Source organism: Alligator mississippiensis, chromosome 2, assembly GCF_030867095.1.
Source record: "Alligator mississippiensis isolate rAllMis1 chromosome 2, rAllMis1, whole genome shotgun sequence".
NCBI lineage: Eukaryota > Metazoa > Chordata > Crocodylia > Alligatoridae > Alligator > Alligator mississippiensis.
In genome coordinates, this window is record NC_081825.1 from 209,086,970 (window position 1) to 209,102,293 (window position 15,324).

Below are 15,324 nucleotides of genomic sequence, written 5' to 3' on the forward strand. Positions count from 1 at the left end.
CCCATCTGCAACCCATGCTTACGTTTCTCAACCCCCGGATATATAGGGAGCAGGAACTCTCAGCAAACTAGCAAGCAAATATTTCGGTGTAAGGTCAGAAGGGTGATGTCATGGTACAATTATTTAGTAGTTTTTTAAGGCTCAGTCTTTCACTTCCCTCTCTCCTAACTGTTGGAAAGGGATGTGACAATTCACACCTCTTTCTTAGAGGAGAGAACTCTTATCAAACCCCTGTCTAGAAGCTTACAATAACCATATATAGTACCCTGAATAGGTAATACTATTTAAGATCCAATTTGGGTATATCTGCTGTATATATTGTTGAACAGTGGCTATGTTATGACAGTGCAAGACAATAGAACATTTTAAAAGCCACAGTTCCTAACCCAATCTGAAATTTTCTTGTAACTTCTCTTCAGATAAAATTTTAAAATGATTCTGGCTGTGTCAGGTTTTCTAAAATGGCTACCTAATTCTGAGGGAATACCAGTATGGGAATAAAATAAAAATAGATTTTTTTCTTTATGTCAAGCAACACACAAATTCATTAAGCTATGTCGTGTGTGGTTTTTTGTTTTGTTTTCAGTAATAAAAAATAATTATAGAGTTGGATGCATATATAGCCCTCAGGGTAATGTAAATGCGTCAAACATCCAGTTATGCATGTGTTTAAAGGTTAATACTATTTGTTCTCAGTACATTTAGTTTTTGCAAATCATGTGCTGACATGCGTCCCTCTTTAATATCTGTTCACACATGGAGCAGCAACCTATTCTTGTGCCATACAATAATACGTTGCGAACTGAACCTCTTGGAGGAAAAAGAAAAGGTCCTGAATATCTTCTTGCTTCTAATCTTATCTACCACTTCAATGCTTTCCTGATAAATTTAAAGAAAATTAAGGCCTAATTTATCCATTCGCTGATTAACTTACTTCTTCATCCTCATTTTCATAAACATAGAAGCCTTTTATTGAAATTGTTGGAACAATATCCTTATGCACAACTATTTACCAGGGGCCAAGTTCTATTTACTCTTCATGTACCTATGTAGTATGTATATAACCACTGTTTTTGGTACTTACACAATTTTGGAGTTCATTCCTCCCTGTAAAGGAATAGCCTGAGAGGGGAGGACAACCCTCCCACTTTTTAGTTCAGTAGCCTAGTGGGCAGGGCCTAAGGAACAGAAGTCCAGAGGGGAGTTGAACCTGCTTCACAACAAAAAGCTCCCAGAGACCAGGGGAACCTAGGTACTGCCTAAATCTCTCCACAGCCCTGCTCCTGAATCTGGTCCACCACACCTTGAATTTCATATCCATGGAATAAAATGGATAAACAGCACTCGGAAAACTTTTACACCATTGGAAGAAAGGATGATGTGTAGAACCTACGCCCTACCCCCTTCTAGGGTAGCATCCACCCATACACAAATAGAGACTGGGGAATGACTGCAGTACTGCAGAGAATAACCTAGGAGTTACAGCAGATCATAAGCTGACTATGAGCCAATAGCGTGCTTGGTTGCAAAAAGGCCATTATATTGGGTTGTATTAATGAGCGACACGTGCAATCAAGGGAAGTGATTCTTCTGCAGTATTCAGCATTTTGATGAGGAGTACTGTATTCAGTTTTGGGGCCCACACTTCAAGAATCACATGGACGGTCCACAAAAATCCAGCAGAGAGCAACAACAATAATAGGGAAGCCTAATTATGAGGAAAGGCTCAAAGAACCACCCTGTAGTTTGGAGAAGAGAAAACTGAGGGGGGATTTGATAACAATCTTCAAGTACCTGCAGGGCAACGGAGACATGCTTTTTCCTGTGGCCGTAAGGCACAGGACTAGGAGCAATAGACTCAAGTTGCAGCAGAGGGAATTTAGGTTGGACATTAGGAGGAATTTTTCAGACTAGGAGGGTGGCCAAGTATTGGAGCAGGCTACCTAGAGAAGTTGTGAGACTTCCAGCTCTGGAAATTTTCAAGAGCAGATTGGATAGATATTTGATTTGGATAGTTTAGTCCTGCATGATCCTGCCTTAAGTAAGGGCAGCCCCCTGCTAGATCCTAACCATTCCTGAACCACTCCAGCTAGGGCTGCAGGGAGCAGCTGTTTGGTAAGATCTCTTCCAGCCCTACTTCCATATACTCCTGTGATTTCACTGAGCTGCATACCATCTGATTTGTAGTGTTTCTCCTGGCCCCACATATCTCCATTTCTTGGCTGACCAGTGGGCCAACTTCAGGAGAAGGGCTAGTGAGTGCTCTGGACCACTGGCTCTCAACCTTTCTTGTTCCAGGACTCACTTGCAAACATAAATGGCCAGTCCTGCCCCTCACTCTTGACCTGCTGCCCCAAGGCCTCAGCCTCCCAGTGTGTGGCGTGGGAGCAGTGGTGATGTGTAGGGGGTGCATGGGGGTGTACAAGCACCCCCTGAGAGCGCTGGTGTACCCCCTGACAGGCCATGCTCCCTGCTTAGGTGACAGGCCGGGGTGGGGGGAGGGGTGTGCAGGCAGAAGTTCTGGTGGCTCCCTTGTGAGCACCAGCCGGGGAGTGGGAGTGCTGGATAAAGCGCCGTGGCCGCTTCCTGGTCAGTGAGATTGGCTGCAGGGGGACCCCTCCCTGTCGCTCACTGTTTGCTGGGGGTGGGGTATGTGTCTGCCCTGACTAAGGTGGCACCAGTCGGCCATGGGTGGGAGAGGTGTGGAGTGGGGGGGGCAAGCAGCCTACAAGGGAAAGGCCATGGTTTCCCACTCTTCTCCTTTAAATGAGAATCCAGTTTTAAAGTTTGTTGATCCATTTTCAAAGTTTGTTTGCAACCCTTTCGTATAGTCTTGCAACCCACTTTTGGGTCATGACCTACAGGTTGAGAAATGCTGCAAGTCTGGACAATGTCTGGCATGTGACCTAGTGTTCAGAACACTTTGCTGTGAAATGAGATTCAGGTTCAAGCTCGCTGTGAATGAGAGGAGCAGAGAACCTGGCTCTCTCGCTCACGAGATCACATTAAGCTAATCAGTGAGAGGGTGCCTTTCCAATTAAAATTTCAGGACTTGCCTAAGTGTATGAAAATAACTGGGCAATTTTATCTTCCCGTGGGCAACTGCCCAGCCACAGCATAACCATACTACATATGCTCAGTAGCATAGGCAGATTGAGGAGTCTGAAAAGTGGGGTGCAGAAGCAGCAACCAATGTTATATAGTGGGCTGCACCCCACTATGCTCTCAGCTTTACCCCCCTCCACCAGGGCAGGAACACCTTGCTGCAGGAGCAGCAGCCGAGGACTTTAAGTCCCTGTATCAGATAAAAATCTCCCCCTCTCCCCATCCCCTGCCCTACTCTCAGTATTTCTTATCTTCCTCTTTCTCAGTGGCACCTTCCCTTCACTCCTATCCCTCCCTTCCCCTTTCCACCCCCAATTTATGCCTCCAGGCTCAGAAGGGGGAGACTCACCCACCACCACCGCTGCTGTCCTGGCCACTCCTGTACCACTCCAGCAGGGAGCAGCTATGTGAGAAACCAAGGACAGCATTAATAGCTGATTTCCCCCCCCCCCCCCACTCCCTGCATCAGCTTCTGGGCTGAGAAGAACCTCCTGGGGGGAACAAGCAGGGAGGGGGACCCCCCACACACAGTCTTATAGCTGCTGCTGTCCCTAGCCAAGCCTGGCTGTCTACACAGCTGCTCTCTGCAGTCCTGACTGGAGCAAGGCAGGAGTGGTTTTGGGGCTCTGCCTGCCCTTGGGTCAGTCAAGGACACTGGCAGAAGTGGGTGGGTCTCCCTTTCCTGCACCCAAAGGGGTAAGTGAGTAGAAGGAAGGATGGGAGGGGAGGGAAGGTGCTACTGAAGACAGAGGGGAAGGGAGGGTGTGATTCAGGGAGGAATTTTGGGGGGGGGGGGGGGGATTAAAAGTCCCCAGGTACTGTTTGGGGGGACTTAAGGTCCCCCTGCTTTGGGCACTTTAAAGCCCCCAGCTGCTGCTCCTGTTGCACTTGGGATTCTTCAGGGGATCCAGGGCTTCAGGGAACAGGAGCCTCTGAGTTACCCTGTGGAAACAGGGGGGTGCAACCATGCCACCACACCCACACCCCCTTTGGATCCACCCTTGAGCAGTAGGCCTAGTGCAAGCAGTGCTGAATCCCTAATTATGCATAAGGGCCTATGTATGCAGCTCTGTGCCAAACACTTAGGCACTGAAGATGAAATGGGATTTGGCCCTCAGTCTCTGCTGCAAACAAGATCTGTTCATCTTTTTAGACTTCTGTTATAAATGTATAATTATCTTATTTTATACTTCAGTGAAGTCTCATTAAATGCAAATCCTCATTCTTTTGAGGGAATTCTGTAGATATGTAGTTAACTTCAGGATAATTTGCATGGTCTGCATTTGCCAGGTCATCTTGCCATTGATGGCTGCTCTTGCTTCTGTTATGTGGCTAGTGCAAATCTAGTCAGGTTTTTCTGTGATCTGATGCACAGTATGTGACACTTGTTCTCCTGCTGCTTCTGCCTTACTGTTATATGCTAGATGATGGAGGCTGTTTCTAGAGTCAAGTCAATGGAACCCTAATTAAACAGGAAGTGGGTTCAGTTCCTAGTTCTGCCAGAGGCATTGTGCATAATGTTGGGGCCTGATCTGCAAAGTGGGCATTTGGATGTATTTTATCCAAGAACTCATAGGCAACATGTAGGGGTGGCACAGGGAGGCATGTGCCCCACCTGAGATAAGCCACCCTCAGCTTTTGTGGGCGGTTGCTGGCCCCCCCACCCTCACTGCTGACACGGCTGCTAGTGGGTGCAGGTGGTCCCCACTCACTATCTGCCACTCGCCCTCCTTGCTGTCGACACCGCTAGTGGCAGCTGCAGGCAGTCCCCAGTTGCGGGAGGCACCAGTTGTTCATGCAAGAACTGTTTCATGTAAAAGACCTTGGAACAGGGATCTGAACCAGAACTCCCCTCTCCCAGATGAATGCACTAATCACTGAACCAGTTGTGTGCCCTCTGGCCCAGTGAACCTTGAATTCTTTATGCCACGGATGTGACGGGAGGCCTGGGAGGTAGCTCTGTCTCAGAACAGCCAATAGCCAGGTAGGCAGGATGCTGTCTTGGGAAACAGAGGGCATGTTTGAACCCATTTAGGCCAATGAAACAAGATTCCAACTTCTTGCACGAGTGTCATCACCACTGAGCTGTTGTATATATTTAAAAAAAAATAAGAGGTAGGCATCTTCTTTGGCCATGTTTATGAATAAAAGTTACTGTTCTACACAGAGTTTAATCATGCTGTGTTTGGTGTGCTCTGACTACACCCATTGAATCAGATCTTTGCTATAAGATAGGAACAGAAATATTAGCTTGAGGAGTACCTTGGGCTAGTCATGAGGTGGGTGCTGATCAACTCAGCCAAATCAAGATAGTGGCAGTTCTGGGCATGTGCAGGAGCAAAACCTTAAGTGCCCAGGGAGCTTTACTAGGCAATACTTGGGCATCTATAATTGGCCTTTAGAGGCTCTGAGAGCCCCTCTAATTAAAGTGCCAGAGCATCTCGTGTATCAGCATCCCCATACTTCAAAATGGAGGTGGGGGCACTTGAACTAAAGTTCATTCAACAAGCTTTAGTTCAAGCATCCCACCACCTTTTTTAAACCTGGGGATGGATGCTGATACACAATACACGGGAGGCTGCTGAAGCACTGTTATTACCATGCTCCAGCAGACTCAGTTAATTGAGTCTGCTCCGATTTGCTGTAATTACAAAGCATTGGAGCAGCCTCTGTGCTTGTGTACAGGTACCCTAGGTACCTAGGGGGCTAAAAGGTTAGGGGGTGTGCTTTGAGGATCACACTTGTAGACTTAGGTGCATATATGTTTCCAAAGCCCACTTTGGACTTCTAAATCATTCATTTGGTGGACCTGAGTCTTAATTTCTGTGACTCAAATTGCACAAGTCCTTTATCACAACTATTTAAGCAGGGATCCTTTTAGTATGTGTATGTAGAACACGTAAGACTTTGGAGACCTCATCTCCTTTTTGGCCTCTCTAAAGCACTGACATGTTTTGTCAATCTCGTGTTCCAGTCCAGCAAAACATTTCCAGCATAGGCTATGGAAAGAGGTGGTAGCACTCCTAGCAGGATCAGGCATCATGTTCAGATTGGTCATCCAGGACAATAACTTCCTTTCCAACATGAAATGCAGACAAAGGAAGGCTCTGGCATGGGAAGGGGGAAAAAATGAAGTGCCTATATCTTCCAGGACACTGGCTTTTCACCAAGCCAGTTAGAGGTTCTGGCCCCGAAGTTGACAGAATACCAGAGATGCCACTGCTTTCTCTAGAAAAAGGTATCCTGCAATTACTTCCTAGCAGACTTTTAACTGTTTGCCTAAGTGAAAAGCCTTGGAATGGCATAAACAGTTATTTGTAAGCTTTCAAGCATTCCCCTTATGCAACAGAAAGTACCTCACCCCTTAGGGTGATGATATTCCCCCAACCACAGAGATACAGGGATAAAGGAAGTCTAGAAATCCCACCAGTAGAGTAAATGGAGAAAATAGACAAATGCAGCTCCCTTTCTTTTGCCTATCTCTGACTCGTGATCCAGTAGCTGATTAGCAAGCAGAAGGGCACGCGTAGTCTATATTAAATATCTGGGTTTATTAGACATACATTGTAATGGGCCAAGCAGGAGCTTTATTAATCTTTAGTATATTGGTATAACAAAAGTTTAATAGTTGGGGGGGGGAAGGGGGGAGAAATAGAAGGAACTGAAAATGTACATGCAAACATTAGTTGTCTCCAGTGACCCTTTGAAACTTTGCATTTGGATACCAAGTGTTTTATACTGACTCATTATGGGAGATAAGAACCTTGCATTCTTCAGTCAAGTTGCAGTGCTATGTTCAAAGTAGCAAAGGTTTTTATCCATGAATTCAGATTTAACAATTGTATTCCATCATGACCTCATTTTAGCACACTTTATGCAACTGGTTCCACTGTAACCTGTCTCTTCCCCCAAGATGAAGATGTGTTATATGTGTTTAAAGGGTTTCCCATTAGCACATTTGAACACATTTTCTTTGCCAAAATGCTGTTACAAAGAATGCACACATGGTAAAAAGTCTTTCCTTTGCATGTTCTCCCTCAAGGTATACAGAAGTGTCTTTCCAGATATTATAAATACAGTGACAATTCATCCATAGTTAATTTAAAGGGGAGTTTGAAATTTTACCTTCCAAAATTCACTCTCCTAAAGCTTTCCATATGTGAAATCTACTTTTAGACAACTTGTACACATATAGCTTCACTGTTTTGATCGCTGCAGAGCCAAGGTGCTACAATAGGCAGGGAGAAAGCCAAGGTTTGGTTATCTTTTACAGGAATAAATCTGTATGTATACAATCATTATGTGCCTCTGGAAATGTAGGAGCACCTTTGGGGTGCTACCCTTAAAGTCATTTTTTCTTGCAATAATGTATAGAGGGAGGAGGTTAACTTTGAAGCATTACATAATGAATACTGCTCAACTTGCTGGATCAGTGGCCAAGTGGTAGATAATATCTAGAAACTAGAAAATCAAGACAGTTTCTTTGCTTCTCCCACATGCACTTTCAATGCTTCCTTTCCACACTAATCTCTCATATGTGGAATACCTTCCCCAAATCAACTTACGTAACTATTACCCTGTTATGTCAAATCACTTCTTAAGACACATTGCTACAATGAGGTCTACAGCAGAGGTTCTCAAACTGTGGTCCGCGGACCACCGCTGGTCCACGAGTTCCATTCAGGTGGTCTGCAGAATGGTTGCAGAATACTAGAGAATTTCTGTACTTGTAAGTTAAGACTACTGATATTAAAATGAGTTGTGTGCTTTGCTTTGTAGAACAAAAACAAGTTTAAGTGGTCCGCTGAGACCCTCAGCAATTTTCAAGCGGTCTGTGAAAAAAAAGTTTGAGAACCACTGGTCTACAGTAAGTGCCTAAAAAGAACAGCTAAATAGGTGGTCTGTTAGGGATTCATTATATCATTTGTTCACTTGCCTAGTTTTAAAGCAAACTTTGGTACATCCCAACTGTACCCTTAGCTAACTTGTGCAACCTTGTTTTCACGATGCACTCAGCCTCGTCCCTTCCTTTTGCACACTTCTTTGCTTTGCCTCTACAGTACTATAAAAACCACAGAGTAGGAAACCAACTTCTATTTCATGCTTGGACAGCACCCGATATAATTAAACAGTGATACTGACTGGGACCTCTGGGTACTACAGTAATACAAATTATCATTAATGGTGATACCAAGCACTTGAATTGGAGCCATGAGATTTGCATTCAGTTCCTAGTTCTCCTGTTGACTTATGTGACCTTGGGCAAGTCACAAAGGTAGGATTTTTTCAAAAATATCCACTGATACTTTTTTCAATGTCTCAATTCCTCAATGTAAACATAGTATCAGTATGATAGTATCATAGTATCAGTATGAACTGCTCATTCCTCAGCAAGTATGTTTTATATTAATAAGCTTATCTGTCTTTCCAAAACACTTTGAGAACCAAGGATGGAAAACATCATCTATCTGCAAAATCTTATTAACGTTCTGCATATTTACAGCAAATACTATGTTCCTGTGAGTCACAGACATCAGGATTGTTGAACTTTGATATATCACTGTTGCAACAACACTTTTTCAAACAGGAAAAATGACTGGGAGAGGGGGGATATGTTGAGCTGAGGGGTGGGAGTGCTCAACTAGATTCCTATCTAGGAAATAACCTTTCAGTAAATGAGTTTTGGGACCTAAGACCTTGGCAGTGCCCTCAGTTTGTGTAGCCTCTTTGTTTTTGTGGCTCCCCCTACCTCTCCCCCTTAAGAATTTTGGAGTTCTGGTTTCCCACATAATATTTGTAGGAGATGAAGTAAGACTCAGATAGCACCCTGTTGGCAAGCAGAAATAGCATTTACTCCAATGTGCATTGCCAAGTATGAGGTACTTCCGAATGAACTTCAAAAGCACTGAAACGACCATGAGCTGCTACTTCAAGAATGTGAACAATGCTGTTGCTTTCTAGTAAGCACAGAGCTGGTGAGAGCTGGGAATGGAAGGGGAAAAATAATAGTTGGACTTGGACGATGTTGTAGCAGTACAGATATGTCAGAAAAACAGGTCTCTCTGGCACAGCAGGCACTCAGGAATTGTAGGGCTTATTATAGTAACACCTAAAAATGTATACAACATAGACACAGGAAGAAATGGTTCCTGCCTTGAAATTTTTTTCATTCAAAAAGGCTAAACTAAGGCTGTGGGAAGGGGACAGACATATCAACAAGCTGCCTGAAGTGCTGATAGGAACACATTTTGTTAGCTTGTATGCTTGTGAGGGCTTTTTAAAATAAACAACCCATCCCTTCATTTATCCCTGGTGTCTCATCCTGCCATATTTGACAGGGGAATGGTCAAGTGAGCAATTGTCTCACCTTGTCCAGGTGATGCGCCCAACTCTGGGCTGAGTTGGACTGAGAAAAGCAAACCAAACATGAACAGGCCAAACAGTCATAATACTTAAATGTGATGGAACAGTTGCCTCGGTGGAAGCAGCCCCAGCGGTTGATCCAGCCTTTGGAGTTCATGCCAGTTTCTGTGATCAGGCACTGGAGTCAAATCCTGTCTCAGGCAAAACTTCAGTTGACTTCAGTGTTGAATTTAACAGGTGTTTTGCCTAAATAAGGACTGATATGATTTGGCTCTTGGAAATGACAATGCAGTGGTTCTATTATTGCCATTTCAATCTCCCCTTATCACTTCTTGTAATCTAATATGCCTTTTCCTTAGCATTCACATAATGCAAGCTAGTTATTTACTTACACAGCATTTTAATGTGTTTGCTACACTTCCATGTTCATTTTTCCAGTACTTTTGCCTAGTTGCGTATTCTTCTTTGTACTTTTTTTAGGCAAGGAATTGGCCTACTGAGACCTGATAATTGTGGCTTTTTTCTGTGGATGGAAGTCATTTTCAAAATCTAGTTGCAGCTTCTCATAGTTGCATTAACATGTATGAAGGGCAACCAACCTCTGGCAGATGGAGTTATGAAATGGTCTACGTTGATCCACAGAATAAAATATGTGGGTCTGCACTCAAAAAGGAAATCTTGCTTGATCCATGTGAGCCATAACCATGTACGAAAACAGATGCTGGAGAGGGATCTGTCAGTACAACTTGTATTTAGCATAGTCATTTGTTGATACAGTTCACGATCGTAGGGACAGGGACTACAATCCCTCAGGTTTCCTGTTCTCAGTGTTGTTACAGTATTGTTTCAGTAGTTCAGAGAATCTAGTCGTACTGTAGACTTCTAAGTATGTCATCATTAAAATAGTCAGGCACTTCATAACAGACCACATATTTCTGAAACTGTAGATTATTAGTTAAAGTGCTGTTGCACAGTAGCATTTCTAATTATTGTTGTTGCACTGACAGCACAAACGCAAGATCATTAAGTATTAAGCCTATATATAACCTGAGGTGTGGCACTTGCTGTGGAGGGACGTTGGGCCTTTGGAATGAGTTTTTGACTTCCTACTAGCCAGGTGTCCTAGTCATTGTTTTCTGTTTAGTTGGAGCACTAAAGCACAGGATAAACATATGAGCACCTGTGTTGCATAAAACAAATTGCAAAGCTCTGTTAACATTAATCTGTACCTATGTGCAACAGATTACCCTAGCTGAAGTATTAATAAATCTTTGTTTTCTTACAATTACATGTTGTTATTAGTTTTTGGCCCCTATGACATTTTAAACCTCTTTGTTTTGTTTTTTTGTCCTATTCCTAACAGTTTCACCAAGTGAGAAGAGTGATGACCATCCTTTTCCTTACTATGGTTATTTCATACTTCAGTTGCATGAAAGCTGCCCCAATGAAAGAAGCAAGTGTCAGAGGACAAGGCAGCTTGGCTTACCCAGGTCTTCGGACCCACGGGACTCTGGAGAGCCTAAGTGGGTCCAATGCTGGCTCAAGGGGACTGACATCACTGGCAGACACTTTTGAACATGTCATAGAGGAGCTTCTAGATGAGGATCAGGACATCCAGCCCAGTGAAGAAAACAAGGATGCAGACTTGTATACATCTCGGGTTATGCTAAGCAGTCAAGTGCCTTTGGAACCCCCATTGCTCTTTCTGCTTGAGGAGTACAAAAATTACTTGGATGCTGCAAATATGTCTATGAGGGTCCGGCGCCACTCTGACCCAGCTCGTCGTGGGGAACTAAGTGTGTGTGACAGTACTAGTGAGTGGGTAACAGCAGCAGAAAAAAAGACTGCAGTGGACATGTCTGGTGCAACAGTTACAGTCTTGGAAAAAGTCCCAGTACCCAAAGGCCAACTGAAGCAATACTTCTATGAGACCAAATGCAACCCCAAGGGTTACACAAAAGAGGGGTGCAGGGGTATAGACAAGAGGCACTGGAATTCCCAGTGCCGAACTACCCAGTCGTATGTGCGAGCGCTCACCATGGATAATAAAAAGAGAGTTGGCTGGCGGTTTATAAGAATAGACACTTCCTGTGTATGTACTTTGACCATTAAAAGGGGAAGATAGTGGATTCATGTTGCATAGATTATATTGAGACAGAATTATCTATTTGTATATATACATAACAGGGTAAATTATTCAGTAAAAATAATTTTATGGACTGCATGTATAACTGAAGTTTATACAGTACAGTGGTTCCACAGTCTATTTATTGAACATATCCATGACCTGAAGGGGAACAAAAGTCATTTGCGCACAACTTTAAAAAAAAGAAAAAAAAAAAGTCTGCATTACATTCCTCAATAACATTGTGGTTTGTTGCCGTTGCCAAGAATTGAAAACAGAAAAATTTAAAAAAATTAATAAAATTGCATGCTGCTTCAATTGTGAATTGATGATAAACTGTCCTCTTTCAGAAAAAAAATTGAACCAAAACATTCTGTTTACATTTTAGACAGTAAGTATCTTTATTCTTGTTAGTATTATATCTGTTTACTGCTTTAACTTCTGATAGCGTTGGAATTAAAACAATGTCAAGGTGCTGTTGTCATAGTTTTACTGTTTTTTGTTGTTTTTTTTTTTACTTTTAAATTCCCACATAGTTGGAAAAAAAGACAGAAAAATATCATTACCATATGTTCTGGATAAAATATTTTTTTGTATGTTGTGAAGGTGTTTGCAATATCAAATCAGACTACTGACAAAAAAAAAATTAAAAAAAGGCAACTGAAAAAGAATACTGATGTTCCACTTCATGCTACTGAACTTCAGGCTTAAAGACAGCACTTGTGTAACTGTCTGCCTCCTTTTTTCTTTTTTTAAATGGCTTTCTTTTGAAAGACCTGCATTTGCTTACATAATGTTTGTTTGTGTTTGAAGTTTTTTTTCCCCCTTCCTCTCTTTGGAAGGAAATTGATTGCAATCTCTAAATATTTCACTTCTCACCGTACAACTGGAGCTTGTCATATTGAAAATATCAAGAGTGTTGAGAGCAATGACTTGATGTAATAAAAGACTTTTTGTGCTTGGATCAAATGTTTTGTTGAAGCAAAATGAAATTTCATTATAAAACAGTTTGGAAAGAGTCAAGTGACCCTAAAAGCTGGAAAGCCACAAGACGAGATAATATGGGCCCAGTTCAGTAGTGAGTTACAAAGCCTTGGCTTGAGTGGGGCTGCTTGAGTATAAATCAGCACTGAATTGGGCTCCATGGGTTCAGTGGAAGAGCAGCAGCTTTGCCCTGTATATTAATATATGTAGTGCAACCTATTGCTCCATTGTTGACCATGAAAATGTCTAATGTGCTTTGGCCCGTGAGTTACTGGGAGATATAGTAGTAGAGAAGTTTAGAATCCAGGCCAGAAGGACTCCTGAGGATTGGCTTTGGAATGAGGCAGAAAAGGCCTTGCACTAGTTTGAAATATCTAACACGCCTAAAATATTCTCAAGAGGTTCCAGTTCTAATAGGCAGTATATGTCAACTTTAATCTAGTAAACAAATATGAAAGTGGGAAAATATAATGGTTTGAAAAAAATAGGAAAAGCAGGAGTGAAAATTACTTCTGGGATAACTAATACAAAATGCACTTAGATACAAATAGCCAATTGCAGCAGTCTCCTACTAATAATTAGTATGACATCAGTATTTTTGAGTTAGAAGCTCAAAAGTTGAGCTCCCAGAACAAGACAGGATAAGAAATGTATTTATGGGCAAAGTATAATAAAGTTATGCTGTATTCACTGATTTCTGGAAGGTGGGAAATTCAATTTAGCAACCTGATTAACTAGCATAAATGGGTTCACTGAAGAAAGGTGTTTTATCTGTAGTTGTAAGTCATGTAGGTGAAATTGAGAGAGAGAAATGACCAAAGCCAAGACGCACACATTTTGCAACATTCTATCCAGAATTTCATATTGGCAAAACTTGTGTACTCTTTTGCATTTCTGATCAAAGTCATTTGAGATTGGGATTGTGTCAGGAACTTTGAAAGGTATTCATGGATTATATGTTCCATACTTAGCCTAACTCATTAATTGGTACACAAGTAGACTCAATCCCATAAACCGATACCATCACTCCTATCAGCCAAAGATATTTAATAAGTGCTCCTTAAAAGTAAATGAACTTTGGATCTGTTCCTTCATTAGCAGAAGTGACTACCAGAGTTGACCCCCTCTGCACACTGATAACTTCATTCTCCATCTACCTTTTCCATCCTAGCAACTGCTATGGGGTTTCACTATCATAAGAAAACACAAACACACGCAACTTCATCTGAACTTCCTGGACCTCAGATTTTAGGCCTTATTGGGAGAGTTCAGGTACTCCTACTCCTAAATGGAAACTAGAAATGGAAAAGGTCCCACCCAAATAGAAAAGATCAACTTTTTGAATTTACATACTGAAGGATGATGGGGGTGGGAGGGAGGATTTTATTTAATCAAAACCAGCTGACCCACCGCCAGCCTTTATATTGACCTTTACTAGAGTCAGGATTTCATCCACAGTGAGCAACTGATTCAATTTCAGTTGCATTTTAGGTGGCTTACTGCCTCATCACTTTTTTCCAAACCATAAAAATTAGAAAGACAAATGCCTAGAAAATGGGAAGGGGTTAAATTAACCAGTGTATAGGAAGTAGATTATTTATCTACCTTGGCACCAGAAAGACAAATGATAGGAATCTAATTTGAAAAAAGCATAAAGCATAATTCATGCTTGAAAGAATATAAGATTAGTGATCAGCCAGAGTTACCTGCAGGCAGGTTTTCACTCAAGCAAAACTCCCAGGCTGGTTTAAGCCAGAAGTGTCATTAAATGTTTGTAGAGCCTTAACAACTAGATTGATCTATGTCTAGATCCTGTCACTTTCATACTTACTAGGTGAAATTAATGGAGCTACTCGTGGAGTTGCTGAGCGCTTGAACTAGTTTCAAAGTGTGGCCTAAAATGTTTTAAAAACAAGTTAAACATATTTTTTTTTAATTAGGGTTTCTATTTCAGGTGGGGACAAAAGGAAACTATTCTAAACTCTACAAGTATATAGTGTGACACAATATTCCCTAAAATATTGGTATTTATAATTTCTGCAAAATGAAATAGGCAATTAGACTACAGTCCCATGGCTGTTGCATGCCAGACCTAGCACATACATGATCACAGGCTTGGCAGTTTTAGTCGAAATGAGGTTTTAAAAAAAAAAGTCACTTAATTGAAGTCTTGCTGCTGTGACAAAGGTATTTCATGCATGTCAGCAGGTCTAGTGCTTTGTTAAAAGTAAAGACTCTCTTGCAGATGTAAGTCAATGTCTGTGGCCTTGTTCTCTATATTCACTATGTGTAACATATTTATTGTATATTTATATAATTTTATGTTTTTGGGAAAAACTGAAATTGGCATTAAACCTTAAAATCATCTGCGTCATATTGTAAATATAATTAAGCTATATTTAAGCTATATTTAAGTGGTAATATAATTAGCATATAATATATGTTTAACTATAGATTTTTTTATGTTGTTAAATATATTTTCAAATATATATATCTATCTATATATATAGGGGTGTGTGTGTGTGTGTGTGTGTGTGTGTGTGTGTGTATATATATAGATATATATATATATCTATATATATATCTATAACTTGGGGGTTTTGGGGGGAAACCTTGTGACTTTTCTCTAAATGTAAAACAAACTGGAGTTTTACTATAAAGATGTGTGTTCTTTGCTTTAAAACAATTTTTACTTTATTTTAGCAATAAAATCTCATTTGCAGGGTAGAAAGCCACCTGTTTCATAG

At 41.6% G+C, this 15,324-nt stretch overlaps 1 protein-coding gene across 2 annotated transcripts in view; it reads left to right on the forward strand.

Annotated features, from left to right (window-relative positions):
- BDNF (brain derived neurotrophic factor) overlaps nt 1-14,942 on the forward strand; it is a 28,086-nt gene extending 13,144 nt beyond the window's left edge. For both annotated transcript variants that reach the window (XM_019476630.2, XM_019476631.2), the window contains exon 2: nt 10,832-14,942. In XM_019476630.2, the coding sequence (XP_019332175.1) occupies nt 10,853-11,593 (741 nt within the window). In that variant the 5' untranslated portion in view covers nt 10,832-10,852 and the 3' untranslated portion in view covers nt 11,594-14,942. The remainder of the gene's footprint in view (nt 1-10,831) is intronic.
- The last annotated feature ends 382 nt before the right edge of the window (nt 14,943-15,324 follow it).